The 17,312-nt window shown below is 51.3% G+C and overlaps 1 protein-coding gene across 6 annotated transcripts in view; it reads right to left on the bottom strand.

Moving 5' to 3' along the window:
• Nucleotides 1-7,565: 7,565 nt before the first annotated feature.
• The window catches only part of St8sia5 (ST8 alpha-N-acetyl-neuraminide alpha-2,8-sialyltransferase 5), a 73,423-nt gene continuing 63,676 nt past the window's right edge, over nt 7,566-17,312 (bottom strand). For all 6 annotated transcript variants that reach the window (XM_021726520.3, XM_078030086.1, XM_021726521.3 and 3 more), the window contains 4 exons: nt 16,372-16,516; nt 13,862-13,974; nt 9,833-9,925; nt 7,566-8,695 (listed from right to left, as the gene is read on the bottom strand). In XM_021726520.3, coding sequence (XP_021582195.1) covers nt 8,227-8,695; nt 9,833-9,925; nt 13,862-13,974; nt 16,372-16,516 — 820 coding nt within the window. In that variant the 3' untranslated portion in view covers nt 7,566-8,226. The remainder of the gene's footprint in view (nt 8,696-9,832; nt 9,926-13,861; nt 13,975-16,371; nt 16,517-17,312) is intronic.

The following is a 17,312-nucleotide window of genomic DNA, read 5'->3' as shown; positions in this document are numbered from 1 at the left end:
TTAAAGGAGGTCTCTGCCTGGCGTGATGTCACCGAGCAAACAGAGCTGAACTGCTCTGCTGCTCTCAGCTTACTGCCACATACCTGCCTCGGTTGGCTTGTGGCTTCTGAGATGCATGGATCCACCTTCATTGTGAGACCATTAGCTGCCACTTCTTGCTACGTCTATACACCTAGCATCTGCTGCCATTCTCTTAGCTTGCTCTATTTATAGAAACTAGAGCCAAGTTCACTAGAATTGAATTTGAAGTGAAGGTCATGAGGTTTTGTTGTTTGCAAACTGGCCTTTGATACACAGCTTTAATGGGGTCTCACAGTCCTTCACTGGAGTCCTCGGTGACCTGGGAACGTGCTGGTAAGTAGTCCTGGGAAGTGAGGGTGTTTTACCTCATATTAATAAACCAGTAACCATTTCTCCTTTAATAAACTGTCAAGATCTTCAAGGGTTCTTGTAAACTTTGTGGTTGAAGTGGAATTCTGAGCTTCAGGGGGTTGATGTCCTCTCCCTGCTGGGACGTCTTCAGAGGGAAGATCAGGGAACTCACCCCTGGGTACAGTGGAGAGAGATGGAGGCAGAAACCAGGTACCACCGACCAGCCAGGCAGGTGGCCTCCCTTGCATGTTCCCTCACTGCCACCTGCCTTGATAGTTTTGCACAGGTGTACAGGGAAGGCAGAGCATGGGGCCTGAGTCAGAAGGCTGGGTCCTCACCCAGGTGGGACAGGTTGGGCCTCCCTATGCCAGAGGGTACAGTGTGGTACTCAGATCCCACCCCAGCACTAGCCACAAAGTGTCACCAATCCCTTAATTCTGGATCACAAAATGCACCTTAATCCTAATAGGCATGGATGAATGCCTAATCCAGGCATACTCTGAGCCTCTGAATCCTAGGGGGAGAAATCTGTCACTTTGCTTTTAAAAGACTTTATAATATTTACTTGTTTAAAATGTTTTTGAAGAAAAAAAAAAGCCATTTGGGACCTTTAAAAGTCTCAAGTCTGAATCAGGTTTGAGGGAAGGAAACAAATCCCAAACCAGAAAAAAGAATATGGAGTGGGGAGGGGGCACTGTCATTAAAAGACCATCCAGGGCAGTGATCCTGGAAGTGTGGTCCCTGGGCTGGCCACAGCGTGGCTTGGAACTTGCTCGAAAGGTTCCGCCCAGCCTTACTGACCCAGAAACTCTAGTGCGGCCCAAAGCCACTGAGCTCTCTAAAGATATCTGACACAGGCTCAAGTTTGAGAACTACAGATCTGGAATAGCAGTCCCCAGTCCTGGCTACAGATTAGAAATACCTGGAAAATTTGAAAAACCCTAATAGCCCAGGTCACATCTCAGATCAGAAATTCTTGGGGTGGGGTCTCTTGAGAATTTCTTAAAGCTCTGCAGATGACTCTGGTATACAGCCAAAGCACAGGCCCTCTGCTTGTGGGAGAAGATTCCCAACCATTACACAACAGAACCACCCACCCCGGGAGATCTTTTAAGGTGAGGATTCTGGCTGCCAACCGCAAGACAACTGAAACAGATTCTCTGATCTTTTAAGTAAGGTGAGAGGACCTGGCATAGGAATTATTTTTAAAAGAATTCTGGCAATTCTAAAGTACACCCAGGATTGAGAACCACAGTTCTAGAGGAGATAGGAGGCACACTCCGAAGCCAAGAAGATCATTCAGCTGAAGGACACGCAAGACTTCATTGCCAAAGGAAGCATCTTCCAACGGGAAGGAGACAGTCACTGAGTTCTGGCTTTGGTGGCCAAGAGCTGTCATGATTGTGTAAATTGTTCTTTTTGAAAAAAAAAAATCACAAAAGAGATTCTGCAAGAGAAAATATCTAAAGACCTTTAAAAACACTCTTGTCACTAACGACGCAGCTGCAAGGACAGCTGAGCCCCACTGGCCAAGCAAGACTAGGTTTGCACTTGCCCTCAACCCAGGTGCCCAGATCTCCAGAAGCCAGAGGCTGACCGAGGGCTCAGGACAGCTGCTCAAAGCAAATACAAAAATCAGAATTCTGCTGAAGGAACACTATTAATGTCATTTGAAAGCAGCTTTGCCTTAGCGATTCTTTAAACTTAGGAAGTCTTTGATATATCATGCTAAGTGAAATGAGCCAGTCACAAAAAGACAATATTCTGTGATTCCAAATACTTGAGGGACCTAGAGCAGACAAAGTCATAGAGACAGAAAATGGAATGTTGGTTGCCAGGCAGGGAGGGAGAGGAAAGTGCATTGACATTCAATGGGTTTAAAGTTTTAATTTTGCAAAATAAGAAGAGTTTTTGGAGATTGGTTGCACCATAAAGCAAATGATCTTAACATGCCTGGACTGTTCCCTGAAAAATGATCAAGATGCTCAATTTTATGTTACCCATAATTGTGGATTTTACCACAATTAAAAAGAGAAAGAAATCTATGTGAGTGTTGAGACAAAACAGATTTTGTCAACGCTATAGGTCGCCAAGCATTTGATTTTTGTTGCTAGGTTAATTGCAGGTTATATTTTATATTTAAATATAAAAAGGTAGAAGTGGCCTTGTGTGCCAAATTCTTGTTTTCATCTTCTTCTCAAGATTCCACTCTGGAATTTAGGCCAGACATTGCTAGTCGATGGCAGCAGCCACAGAACCACAACAGGAGTATGCTCAAGGACCCCTGGACATGTTGCTCATGCTGATTGCCTGGTGTCACGCCCTCTCCAGATTCTCAGTTCACCATTTTAACAAGCGCCCAGGTCGTGATGCAGGAGATCTACATGACTTTGAGGAGCACACCGCCTTGCTGGAATGTCTTGGATGTAATCCATCTCCACAGATTGGCCTCTTTTGATGAGACCACTCAAGAATAGCAGAAAGCACACCCTGGCCAGTCACATACCCCTAGCCTGGCCTCACCTGGCCCAGAGTCACAACCAGGCTCCCTTGCTGCAGAGGGATGGGAGCAGGGCATGTGTTGAACTCAGAATGATGTCTCTACCCACAGCCCCCAGGGAATGAGCCCCTGGCCTTCCACTGGAGCAGACATTCTGAAAAGCTCAGCTCATCTGTTTCTCAGCCAAAAACAAAGCATTGAGTCTAGTTTTTGAAACACTGTTGATAAATCCCTTGTATTCTGCATCCGATCCTGCCCTTCAGCTGCAGAAACGCAAGATCCTGACTTATCTCAAGGGGAGTGAGAAGAGGACAAAGGGAAAGAAAGAAAAATAGAACATGCCTTTCCCTTCTTTTTCTTAAGCTAGAGAAAGAGATTGGTCAGCAACCAAGAAGCAGATGAGCAAGATTATGATGATGAAGAAAAATTTAAAAAATAAAAAAAGGAAAAGCAGAAACGAGGTGCTGGACCCAACAGGCCCCCCACCCCCTAGCTCCATTGATGTTCAGCTCTTGGGTCCCAAGCTCCCCAGGATGGGCAGGGGAGTCTGCGCCTTCCTAGAAGGTACTAGGCAAAAAATGACGAGCAGAGAACTGTGCTCAGCTCTGACTCCTCCATGGTGTTAGTCGGTTTATTAACAGGGTGTCCTGCACTGCTGGAGCTTGAGAGGTAAGCAGGACCTCCTTACTGGAGTGAGCATGTGCTGAACAGCCCCAGCTGGCTCTGTGCCAGTGTGAGGGGCACAAAGATGGGCCAGATACTGGGTCTTCCCTTAGGGAAAAACAGACCTTCCACCGAGGACATGGACACCGGGGCTGTGTGTTGTGAGGGTGTCCTAACAGAGTCAGCACTGATCACAGCAGAAGCACAGAGGAGAGAGTGCCCGGTCCAGGACCATAGAGAGTTGGCAGGGCCCATAATTGGACCTCATCTGGAAAAGTGGCCAGATCAAAAGAAGGAAGCCGGAGGAAGGAGCATGGCATGGTTCCAGGCATTTGGATCTGCATGTGCAAAGGCACAGTGCCTGGAGGATCATGGGAAGAAGGGTAGCAGGTGGGTCTCTGGGAAGGCGAGGGAGCCAGTTTGGAATGTGGCCTGCATGACTTGGTAAAGAACCTGGACTTCACAGCACAGGTAGGCAATGGGCCCCACAAAAGGTGTTTTCAGGTGGTAATTCTCTGACAGCAAAAAGATCGGCCAGAGGGATCTAAATTAGGACAAGAGCCGGTCTACAGGGAGGGAATGAACTCTAGGGGGTTTTCCAAGCTGTAATTGACAAGATTTAGTGAACTAATAAACAGAGACTAAAGAAGGAAGAGTCGAAGTGGAGCCAGATTTGGGGCAGAGGGACCTGTGCCTACTGAGAGTCCAGTTTGTGAGGCCTTGAACTAGGCATGGCCCAACACAGTGGCACTTGATCTTGGCAATAGCTGATCAGGTTGGAGTCTGGTTCTCATGTTTCAGATGATGAATCAGAGCCTCCAGGGGCTTCTGGAACTCCCCCAGGTCACATAGCTACTAAGCAATGGAAAGAGACTCTGATTCCAGATTGTTCTTTTAACTATACCAGTCAAGAACAGGTTGGGGTCTGAGAAGCTGCTGAGGTGTGGACACTCAGGGGGCCCCAGGGGAATGCTTCTGATGCTCCCAGGGTAAGAAGTGGGGACAGGAGAACTGGAGGCTGTGAGGAGATGAGATTTCTGCAGGAGCGCTCCTAGTAAGAGCAGAGAACCCTGAGGAAGCTTCACAGAAGAGGATTCACAAAGAAGCTTGAGGAGGAGCATTCAGAGAGGCAGGAGGCACATCAGGGAAGAATGGTTTGTTAGGAAACACAGACAGCTCCGAGAAGACCAGAAGGGCCAAGTGCATCAAATGTCATGCTGCTGTCAAGGAGACCTGAGATAGAGGCCCTATTTGATAATGACAATCTTTATGCTGCACCCTCCGGGATTCAGAGTTAACTTCTGCAAGCACACACCAGGTGATTGTCTCTGAACCTGGATTTCACAGCACTCTGCACAGTGAGCTTCTAAGTGTTGGTGGGATGCTTCACTCAACAGCTGTGCACGCACACCAGACTGTGTCACCAGGAGAACAGGGTCTACACTTTGCTCAAGGCCTGGCACAAAATAAGCACTCAAGGAAGACACAGAGAATGCCAGGCTGGGGCACGCTCTGCTTTCCCTCCGGGGTCAGGAAGCACTTCTCTGCTTTACCCCAACGCTCAGCAGTCAGGACAATGCCAAGCTGCTCTGCCCGCTGCAGCACCAGCCGATCAGTGAGCAGAGTTGCTGCTGCCGCATCACTGACTTGGTCCCAGAGGCCTGCCTGACCTTGGGTCACCTTCCTTTCTGCCTGGCTAAGCACGGAGCCATGAGCTGGTTTTGCTGCCTTTCAAGCCCGGAGCAGTAGATTGAGCACAAAGGAAGACTGGGTGGTTGTTTTGTCCGTGGGAAATCAATGTCCCTTAAATATAAATTGAACTGGTAGTCTGTACTGCACTGTGACAGGGCTGTACAGGAATGTGGCAGAGGGCGTCCAGAGTCAATGCCCAGGTCTCTCACCTTTGAAATAATGTATTTTCCTACAAACACTGGCTGCAGGAGAGAGAAGGTGGTAAGTCAGGAGGCTGGGGAGAGTCCCAGCAGAACCTCTAGCTGCCCATGTGGCCCTGGGCAAGTCAATCATGATGTCACTTAATGTGTATGCTTTCTGGGCAATCTTTCCTCACCTGAAAAACATGGAGACCACCTCAGTTACCCTCAAGGCCACTGAAAGTGGCTTAGTACTGCTGCAGGTGGCAGGGCTGGGGAGAGGCACCCACAAACAGAGGCTGTGCCTAGACCCAGGACAGCCTCCCAGAGCATCTGACCCTAGAACAGGGCCTAGCACCACCCTGCAGTGGCATCTTGGTCTGGAGTCCTCATGTTCAAGCCCTGGTGACAGTAGCTGGGGAGCTAAGGCAGGATTTGGGGCTCCACAGACCTAGGTGCAGTGCCTCCGCTGGGAATCTGACTGTGAGCAAGTTTCCAAGTCACCCTGACCTTCAGTCTCCTCCCCTGCATCATGGGAGCCTCCTCACCTGAGGGGTCTTGTGATGACGATAGGAGATCATGCAGGGAAAGGGCTTAGCATAGTGCCTGGCACACGATGACAGTGTGGTCAGTCTTAACTATTATAAAAGTAAATATTTATGGCTTAGATCCATACATCACAAACACCTCAAAAAAACGGAGATTGTGCTGGATGCAGTGGCACACACCTATAATGCCAGCCACTCAGGAGACTGATGCAGGAGGATCGGGAGTTCAAAGCTAGTCTCAGCCACTTAGCAAGGCCCTAAGCAACTTAGTAAAACCCTATCTCAAAATTTAAAAAAATAAAAGAGCTGGGGATGTAGCTCAGTGGTAAAGCACCAAAGGAAGAAATGGAGATTGTAGAGACCTCAGATATATTTTCTAAACCTCTCCTGGCAGAGATGAGGAAACCAAGATCCTGAAGGGAGCAGGGACGTGTCCTAAGATCCACAGGCAGAAAGTACAGCCATAAGCCCAGTGTCCTAACTCCAACATGGGATGGACCAGGATGCTTCATCCCCAGGTCCTATGAGGACCCTGGCTGGCGCAAATTTCAATCCCAACATCCTTGTCTGTGGGGATCCTGGTATCCCACCAACCAAGGCTCTGGCCCTATCCACGCCCACCTCCTGCCCAGACAGCCCCCAGAGAGGGCTTTGTCCTCAGCAGGCCCTTGGTAGAGCCCCAAGCATGACTTGACCCAGGCCACTTCCCTATTCTGGGTCTGTTTCCTTAAATGAGACAAATGGCCTTTGAGATCCTTCCAGGTCCGTGTTTTCTGTCTCTCAGGTTGCCCTGCAGCTCTGCCTGAAGAATGAGGTGATCAGGTAGGGGGTCCCCTCCCTGCTGTGCTCACATGTGGGACTGCAGTATGTGTGTAATCCTCCTCCACCTTCGGAAACAGGGATGGTGCCTTTGTCACCACCCCCTACCCCCCACCCCTAGTCTGCCCAAGGTCAATCAAAGACCAGAACAGGTTCTTCTCCAGAAATGTCTGAGGGAGGGAGGGAAAAAAGGAAGAAGGGAAGAGGAAAGAGAGGACAGAAGGGAAGGAGAGGGCAAGAGAGGGAAAGGAGGAGATGGATGGGCAGGCTGAAGCCTCCCAGCACTAACATCTTTGCTTCTACACAGCTATGCTCTAAGGCAATTCCCCAGCAGAGTCTGTTAGGCACAATCACATTCATGGTGGAACCCCCTGGGGGGAGGAGAAAGCAGAGGGAAGGATTTCCGATGTGAAATGACAAGGGACCCCTCTCAGGCTAGGCACAGCTGATTCTCAGAAGCCCAGGCCCCATGAGTCCCTGTGGTGAAGACATCAGGCCCACACTGCAGGGGGGTCCCCGCCTTCCTGGCAGAAACCTCAGGGATGCTGGTGTCTGAGGCCCCACCTTGCTTGCTTCCAGTCACTAAGCTCATGTGACAAGGCAGCATTTTCCAGCTGATTGTCCCCATTCAGGAACACAGTATAGCAGGATTCTGCAGTATTCAGGAACATCAAGAGGAACGCATCTTTATAAATAACTCCTGGATAAAATGGAGCTGAAAATAGGGAGACAGAAGAGGAAGCAAATTGCTAAGCACTTATTGAGTCGATAGCATTGGCTTGGAAACCTTAGTGCAAATGGCTGGCCAGTTTTATTTCCTTCTCATCAAGAGGTCAAATGCAGGATGGAACCTAGGGGCACCAAGACTGTGTGTGTCCCAGGGTGTGTTTGAAAAGGTGTGGCTGTCTTTGGCCACCGGCTCTCAGGGAAGATAGTAACCCAGGTCTCCACTAGGTGCAGCTGGGGTGCTCACCCCAAGAGCTCTGAACGGCTCTTTCTTCACTGGAAGATCTGGCCACTGGTTGGCCTCTAAGCTCTGAGATGATAATCCATGGCTAGTCCTTGGTATAAAAGTCAAGAATCCAAAGGCCTGAATGAAATCTTGACTGTGCTCAGATGTCCTATTTCCTCCCTCTGGTCCTTAGGGTCATCCTTCAGCCACAAGACCACTTCAGTCTGTGCTCTCTCACAAGCTAAAATTGAGGGGAAATGTGTTTCATTCACTTGCAATCCCGAGGCCCCTGATTTGGGGCTGTGCCCAGCAGAAAGCACCCTGCAGAGCACCCCAGCCCTGACTTCCAGCCCCAGGACCCAAGCACAAAGCTGAATTACTTGAGAGAGCAACAGCCTGCTCACCAGGTCCCTGCACTGCCAGGCCAAGCGCCCCCAGTCCCGCCAGAAGAGAGAGGAGGAGAGGTGGTTCGGTTGTGGGCGGGCAGCCGGCGTGGCCGCATCAGCAGCAGCCGCAGGTGCCCGTGTGCACGCGGAGGATGCCGCGGCTGTGCAGGTGCAGGAAGTTGAAGATCTCGGAGGGCATGGCGTGGAAGCCGGGGCGCGGCTTGACGTTGTCGTAGTAGTGGTGGGTGATGTAGAGGCCAGAGGGGTTCATGGGGAAGGCCCAGAAGCCGAACAGGTGCACCTCCTCGCACAGCTCCAGCGCCGCGGTGGCCAGAATCAGGCCGGTGCTGATGCGCTTGGCGCGCACCCCCAGGCTGAGCCAATAGCGCGACACGTTGACCAGGTACTGCGGGTGGAAGTAGTAGACGGCCTGCGGCGACTCGAAGTCGTCCAGCACGTACTTGACTCGGATGGACACGTCGGTGTTGCGCGTGTTGTAGAAGGCGGGCAGCAGCACCGACGCGTTCTCGTACACCTGCAGCACGCGGTAGAAGGGCCGCCGCCACTTCTCCAGCTTGTGGAACCTGCGAGGGGACCCAGAGTGAGAGGAGTCCTGTCGCCTGCTCCTCCGGATCCCTAACCCCACCCCTGCCCCTCAGCGCCCCTTGCTTCCTGTCTCCTGCCTCCTGGGAGCTTTGCAAAGGGAGGGGGCGGGAACTCACAAGGCCACGCCCCTCCCTTCTCCTCCCGCGCTGCTACAGAGAAAGGTGTGCCCTTTAAGTGGTGCAGGAGAGATCAGTCCAGACCAAAGGGGTGAATATCTAGTGTGTGGTTGCGGGGCCAAGGGAGAGGCCATGCTTAACCCAAAAAGATGCACTTGGCACGGGGGCGTGCAGGCTGTCCAGAGTCCTCACATCCTCCCCAGCACTGTCCTCCCCAAGGATGGGCCCTGACCTGGCTCAGCACCCTCCTCAGCCTCTTACCCCATCTATCTTGCACACTTTTTTAACCTTAAACAACCCACCCTCTGTGGCCTCTCACCCCGTCCTGCCTCTTCCTCCGCACCATCTTTGCTACCTTTCTTGGCACCTGATACAATTCATCAACAACAACTCCTCCTCCTCCTCCTCCTCCTCCTCCTCCTCCTCCTCCTCCTCCTCCTCCTCCTCCTCCTCCTCCTCCTCCTCCTCCATCTTCAACTGTGACATGGATGGTGGGACTATGCCTGGCCTTGGGGATCTCAACAAATTGGCCCCTCCCCTGACACCTCCCAGGCACGCCCCCAGGGGGCAGCTGAGTAGGGAGCTGAGATCTGTGGCCCTGGCTTCCCCAGTGCCGCCTGGACCCAGCCAGGTAGGGCGCTGCCAGCCCTGGCCACAGCCTGGAAGGCTCCTCACAGCCTTAGGCGACAGCAGGCTGACCAGCCCACACTGTCCAAAGGAAATCCAATGCTGGCCTCACGTGCAATATTAAATATTCTAGTAAACACAACTTGAAAAGAAAGAAATAATTATCATTTCAAGATGGAATTAATATTTAATATTTTTTAAATGAGATAAATTACACCCTTTTGTTCTCATTAAGTCTTTGAAACCCATTTCAAAGATTTATATTTGTATATTTCATGGGAACAGCCTGCACACCTCAGTCTGGACCAGCCACATTCCCAGTGCCCAGTGGCCCCAGGGACTGTTGGCTATAGAAGAAAAAGGGCCACTGACCTTTCCGTGATGATGCTGGGGTTCACCGTGACGACATCTGTCTTCACCCCCACATCCACGGTATACTTCTCTGAGATGGGGGGTAAATTGCACCTGCAGAAGACACAAGGCAGCCCAGGCAGGGGGTCAGTCACTGTACAGATGACACTGGGAGGGGGCAAGGGTAAGGAAGGGATCACATGGACACAGGGATGCAGAGGTGGACCGCTGGGCCAGACCTCTGGGGCCAGGTAATAAGACAGCAGCCCTCTTGCTCCGTGTCCAGCATCAGAGCAAGCAAACAGGCCCAGTCACTGGTTTTGCTGAAGTTCCAGACCCAGCAGGCAAAGAAACCACCAGAGGAATTGTATAGTTACAAGCTCTGTATAGAACAACCCTGGATAACAGGACCAGGACTATCACTATGACCTCAGGAGGACAGGGTCATGGCTCTAAGTGGACGATGGCTGGGGTGCACCCCCTTGCATAGGGGTAGACTTCTCTGAGGAAGCGACACTTACTCTGAGGTCAGAAGGAGGAAGCAGCAGAAGCCCACCAGTGGAAGACTGGTTAAAGGTGGGAATGGTCAAAGGTGAGTCTTGGAAATGCAGTACTGAGTGACAGAGCAAGTTGCAGAGTATGCACCGGAGCAAACTCTGTGCAAAGCCCCTGCCATAGAGTCACGGCCACCAAAGATGCCCTTAAACATCCTAATACCTGGAACCTATGAATAGGTTCTGCTCACAGGTTCTGCAGCTGCAACTATTAAGGAGCTTGAGAGAGGGGATCATCCTTGATGAAGCCAAGGTCATCACAGGGTCATACAGGAGAAAGTGATGTCACAACAAAGGAAGAGAAGAAAACATGTTTCTGCAGATCCAGAGAAAGAGACGGGAGGATGCTACGCTGCTGGCATTGAGCCAAGGAAGGCAGGAGCTGGAAAGGGCAACCTGTCCTCCCTTACAGCCCCCAGAAAGGGACGCAGTTCTGCCAGTGCCTTGACTGCAGCCCACTGAGAACTCTGACCACTGGAGCAGTAAGATGACAAACTTGTGCTGTTTCAAGCCACTACTTGTGGAGACTTGTTCCAGCAGTAATAGGAAACTGACCCCAAACAGTGAAAGTTAACAAAGTATTCAGAGATAAATCCACATGGAATGAAACCACTTTTAACAATCAAGGAATGATAAGTACAAAATTCAGGGTGGCGATTACCTCTGGGGTAAAAGAGTAGAATGGGGAAGTTGATAGACTGCCTTGTTGCAAATCTTCAACTTTTAAATTAAGTGGTTGGTTTAAGATATTCATTTTATTATTTTCTACGTACTTAGAGATGTGGTACAATTTTGTTTTTTGTTTTTGCATCAAATAGTACATGATGAATGAATAAATACACTGAAAAGGAGTGGGTGTTAACTGGGTAAATTCGAAGGTCATGGGCATTTTCAGACAGAGGTCTTGTGGAAAGGTCCTGTAGTAGAAGAAAGCAGGAGGCATCTGGGAATGATTGAAGCCTAGTAACTACAGCAGAGTGAGGGTGGTGGAAGCAGAGGGCAGAGAGGGAAAAGGGGGCTGGACTACAAAGGACTGAGAGCCATGCAAAGGAGTGTCTGCTCTTTATCCAGGAGAAGTCATGGATAAAGGAACAACTGAATAGAGCAACCCTGGATAACAGGACTAGGACTATCACCTGTCTTATACCCAACTATACCTCTCCTATCAGACCACTGTGGAAGGCAGGTTTTACATTCCGCTTACAGACAGGGGATGTGCAGTCAGCTATCATGTATTGAGCACCTACAACATGCCAGCAGCTATCTCAGGATTATTCGAGACATGGATAACCTTAAGGGGCAGATATTAGGTCCCCTGTGTTGTGAATGAGAAGCAAGACATTTGGAGAAGTCCAGAGACCTGAAGCTGTGAAGTGGTTGAGTCATGGCTGGGGACACATCTGTCTGACCTTGAGCCTAAGGCGCTTTCCCAAAACTGGATGTCCTATCCAGTAGGGACATCGCTGGACACAAAAGGGATTGGCAAATCTTGGATATGCATGGCAGGCACTCAGCAAGGCTTTGCCACTAATGTCCCACTAGGACAAAGACAGTGATGACAATGAGAGGACCCCGTGACTCCAAAACCAACACAAACAACTGTGCGTTACACCTGGCTCAGGTGGTAGGACGAGAGCACGCCCCAGGGAAATGCTTCATGGCCCCTGGGGAGCTGAGGAGAGGCCATGGTACTGCACGAAGATGCAGGACAAGAGCCACATCCCTAGTCTGACCGTGACCAGCCATGTGGTCTGGGCCTGGAATGTCACCCACCCCCCACAGTTGCTTTCATCTGTAAAATGAGAGAATATCAAAAGGGAAATTTGTATTATAGCAAAGCTTAGTGTGTGTCCCACATTGCTGGAAGACCTTGCCCGTATTAACTCATTCAATCTTCACCCAGGGGTGGCCCTCATCCTGCATTTCAGGAAGGGGAGATGGAATGGTCAGTTAAGTCGCTTGCCTAAGGTGACACAGTCCCTAGTTCACACGCAGGCTTCCAGGCCTCAAACTCATGACTTAACCAGTCTACCAACATTCAGCATCCTGGGGATCCTGTGACCCCGTCCTTCTCACTCCTGCACCCCCTTCACCCCACGCTCATTTTCTGAGTCATTACAATGTTCCAGCCACGGTCAGGAAATTCTCTGTGTTTCCAGTTTCCACGAGTGAAACCACTCGGCTGATCATGACTACAGGGCTGGGTGTCTAATGCCACATGAGATGTAACGCCAGGTCCCATGAAGAGTACAAGTAGGGACAGCGAGGGAAGGAGTGGAGATCCCTGAACTAAGCTTGAAGGACAAGGGGACAGCATAGCCAGAGGTCAGGGCCAGAGTGGGCAACGTTCCAGGTGGAGGGGACAAGACCTTGAAAGAGCAGTAGCTGACATTTCTTAGGCACTGATGGAGTGTCCAGGGCAGTAGGCGTAAAAGCAGAAGCAGCCTATGTCACTTAATTCCCCAGCTCTGGGAAGCTGCTGTCATTAACCCCCACTTTGCAGATGAGGAACCATAGCCCAGAGGAGTGAGATGACTTTCTAAGGCCAAGCACCTGGACAGAAGCTCAGATAGACCCCAAAGACCCGGGAGGGCCTTCCTGGCCTCCATTAGCAAGCCAGTAGCCGGGCTTGGGATTCGGGGAAGACTGCCATGTTGGAGGACTCTGAACCTTCTTTAGGGCTTCTCGATGTCCTCAGGGAGTGTGGGCTGACTCAGGGCAGCAGGAGGAGGTGTCTCTCACACATGTCACCCACCCACCCACGTTAGTGATGCTACTTCCAAGCCTGACGCAGGGTGTCCTTGGCTTCCTTCTCCTAGGGACAGAAGGCTGGGGTTGCACTGCAAGGAACTCAAAATTTGCAAAGCTGCCTTTATTTCAGGATTTCCAGCCACACCAAACCTCCCCTGCCTCCCTCCCTGCCACCAACTCTGAGTGGCCCCCTGATTGCGGATCCATAACCCCTGAGATCCCCCTGCAGACAACCTGTGGGTCTTTGCTTGAAGCTCTTATTTTGAACCCATTGCTACCCAGGCTAAAGAGGAAAGCCAGGCTCCCCAAAGATATAGGAGTATTCTGCATAAGGGAGAGGAGACACAAGGACCAGTGTCCAGCTTAAAGCCAGGGTGAAGCCACAAGGCTGCCCAGCTTCCAACCAGTACTCAGGGAAGTGTAGAACCGGCAGGGAGGTGGGTGCCCATCAGTCTGGCCCACAAGTCCTCAGGGCCTCACAGCCTGATCTTTGCTCTTTACATGCTTCCCATTTTGCAGATGGAAAAATGGAGAACCTGGGAGTCCAACAACTTACCCCAAGGGATGGGCTGGAGAGAGGAAGCAGGATAGCTCAGAGCATAAGGGTGTGCAGGGTTGGGGAATGGGGGGCTAATTGTTTGAAGGACAACGTCAGAGCATGAGGCAGAGCTGGAGTTTGTGGGGTGTCACGGAGGAGGAGGGTGGTGGGGCCCACAGCAGGTACAGACCCAGGGGGTTCTCTTACCGGAAGACAAAGTCAGCGCTGTTGATCTCCCTCCCGCAGCGGCTGTTCTTGAGGATGCCTCCGTTGCCCACCACCGCACACTTCTTAAACTGGGACCGGTAGTAGGGCATATCCTGGGGGAGGCAAAGGCACAGCGGTCAGAATCAAGGTCACCCCTGCCCTCATCTGGGGTGCTCACCTCTGCAACCACGTCTACCTCTAGGGTCTCTTAGCCCCATGAGCGAGCCTTACTGGGAATGTGGGAGGAAAGTGGGTCTCTGCTTTGCCCATGAGAAACGCGGTCGACCTGTTACTGCTAGGCCCTCCCACCTCTGACCCCCGGGAGTCTGCAGGCAGCTTCTTCCTAGCCCATCTGTGAAGAAGCTTATCCTGGAGCATGACAGTGCTACAGCGGCATCAGGAATTAGGCTAACTCTAGAGACCTGCAGCGTCTGCGGGGAGACTTGGTATTCGCAGCCCATTTCCCTGGAGGGACAGACCCGAGGGGGCCAGGGCAGGAAAAGCACAGGTGTCTCAAGGACAGTGAAAGCACTCTTTACCTTTTACACAGGAAGGAAAAAACCAAGGTTATCTTTGGAAAAATCATAAAAGCCTTATTATGTTTTATATGGATGTTTTCCAAACTTCTATAAATCAAGAACTACCTGAGAATATCCATTTCTAGGCTTCATCTAAGAATCATGGAATCAGAATGTCCAGGGCAGGGACAGGAGGCTGGGAAGCTGAGATTTTTTACAAACCCCAATAAATACTTACCTTCAGGGAAGTGCCCTTCTATGTCACCTGAATTAGAATTCAGGGACCGGAAAATTATGGCTCCTGAGCCACATCTGGCTCAGCTCCTGGTTTTGTATATCTTGCAAGCTATGAACAGATTTTATATTTGCTAGAGATGGAACCCAGAGCCTGTACCCACTAGCCAAGACCCTACCCTGAGCCACGCCACCAGCCCTTAGATTTTTAAATGGCTGGAAACAAATCAAAGACATGTGAAAATTATACACAATTCAGATTTCTGTGCTATTGGGACACAGCTGCCATCCTTTGTCATTCATAGCTGCGTTAGTGCTTGGATGTGGGATGTGACGGAGATGATATGCCCTTCAAAGCCCCAAACATTGGCTATCTGGCTCTTTCAGAAAATGTTCGGTGACCTCTGCTCTTTCCCTGGGCCTCTGCAGTCACACCACTGGCTGTTCCAGTTCCCCAGGTCCCTGCCTGGCTGTGTTTCACTCTCTGGTCACCTCACCAGCCTCATGTTCCAGGGCTAAGACCCACCTTGCAAAGGTAGCTCTCACCACCATCCTCTCCGGCACTGAGATGAAACCACTCAGTAGAAGAAACCACTGGCCTCTAGCTGCTGCCCCATCTGACATGGGCTAAGTTTCAGAACCTGAATCTTACTGGCACCTCTGGTAGGACTGCAGGGAGACTGGTCTTGGTGGCACTCACACCCCCCAGGCCCTCAAGCTTCATCCAGACAGACTTGCACACACCTCCATTCAGCATTACTTCTCTTTTTTTTTGGGGGGGGGGTACTAGAGATTGAACCCAGGGGTGCTTTACCACTGAGCTACATTCTGGGTATTTTTTTATTATTATTATTTTGAGACAGAGTCTTGCTAAGTTGCTGAGGCTGGCCTCAAACTTAGGATCCTTCTGCCTTAGCCTCCCCTAGTCCCTGAGATCACAGGTGTGTGTCCCCCACACCTGGCTCCACTCAACATTTCCACAATTGGTCCAAAGTGTGGTAGTGCGCATGCCCCGTGTGACCTGCCTCTCTTCGGAGGCCAAACCCCATTCACATCTGATGACAAGTATAGCATCTCCTTCCGTGAGAGTCTGGAGCCGGGGACGGTGCCTATGGTCAGCCCAAGAGAACCTCAGTGATCTGAACAGGTCACATGTGTATATCCTTCACTCTGTGACCACCATGCCAGGCTGATCCACCCATTCCACCCACTCCAGACTTCCTTATGTGAAAGGAAGGAAAGAAAGGTTTAAGGATATTGTGGATGTTCTTTAATGAGCAACTGAATCTACGCCTACTCCAAGCCCCTGTTAGACACAGAGACTGAGGTTGTGAAAGACTGACCCCAGGGTCATCTGACATGGGCTAAGTTTCAGAGCCTGGTTTGCCCTGGATGGTGCCTTCTGGGGCTCATAGCCTTCATGTGTCTCTTTCACTCCTGTGTCTACCTCTGGAGTGGAGGCACATGAGATGCCTGTCCCAGATGTCTGTCCTCAGCAAGCAATGCAATAACTAGGATTTTCACTACTTTCTTGCCAAAGTCACATGGGTGATAGCCAGTTGGCATTCAAAGTGTCCAGACAGAACCCCAAAGGAAGCCAGCAGACAGGCTACAGGGCCCAGGCAACTGGTCAACCAGGACAAGCCACTTGGATGCAGAGGACAGAGCATGAGTCACACAAAATCACCAGATATGGACACAGAGGGCATCAGCTATACGGGCTCCCTCACCCCACGCAGAGCACCCCGCACAGAGCACCTTGGGAAACATGCGGAAGATCTCCTGGTTGATGTGGTAGATGCCGCTGGTGTCCACCTCGTACTTGAGCTTCGTGCCCAGTGGCGTGTTCTTCTGGGTGGTGAAGAGGAAGGCTGGGGCATTGCAGCACCTGGACAGAGTGGACCTGCCGGATGGGAGGACAGGAGAGTGACACTAGGCAGAGCACAGCCTACCGAGGACACAGGGGTCACTCTGCTGAGCCTCCCCGGCCCTGATTCCCACGCTTGCTCCTGCCCACACCTCCACTGGGGCTCCCTCCCCCTCCAGCAGTGACACCTCTCCAGGCACTGTCCTTTCAGCCAGACCAGGTCTCCCACTATGAAGCCTCCTGCTGCCCCTGTCCCCACAAATGCACTGTCCCAAAGGCTGGCGCACAGACTGGGAGCCATAAACCTCATCTACCATGTCCCTCTCGGGCTTGGGTGACAGCCACTGACAGCAGGGGCTCCCCCCTCCCAATCCTGCCTGGGGCTAGTCACACCCTTAGCTGTTCCCCACTGGAGCCTCCATCCAGACCTGCTGCCCAGAGCCAGGCCACTCCTGCCGCATTTGTGCAGCCTGAACTGAAACCCCCGGGGAGCCTGAGCTCCTCTCAGGGCCTCAGCCCCCATGGCAGACTAGAATAGGCGTCCACCTTGTCTGAAGTCTCCCCAAAACCAAGATCCTGATGGCCAACAGAATTGTGTGCTATCGACCACTCAGAAACTGAGTCAGGAAAAAGGGAGGGTCAGAAACTGGGGTGGTGGGTGATGCTGCTGGTTCCAACAGAAATGTCAGGGTTTTTATAAAAGGAGTCCTGATGAGAGCCACAGGACTCAAGCTCAGGTACCAGCTTTATCAGGAACAAGCTGCAGGTAGGACGGGCTGGGGGGGGGGGCAGGCCCGGGCACCAGCCAGGCCAGGGGAGCCTGGTTCCCCTC

The sequence above is a fragment of the Ictidomys tridecemlineatus genome, chromosome 13 (assembly GCF_052094955.1).
Source record: "Ictidomys tridecemlineatus isolate mIctTri1 chromosome 13, mIctTri1.hap1, whole genome shotgun sequence".
NCBI lineage: Eukaryota > Metazoa > Chordata > Mammalia > Rodentia > Sciuridae > Ictidomys > Ictidomys tridecemlineatus.
Note: the sequence above shows the minus strand (reverse complement) of the source record. Positions and strands in the feature narration are given on the sequence as shown.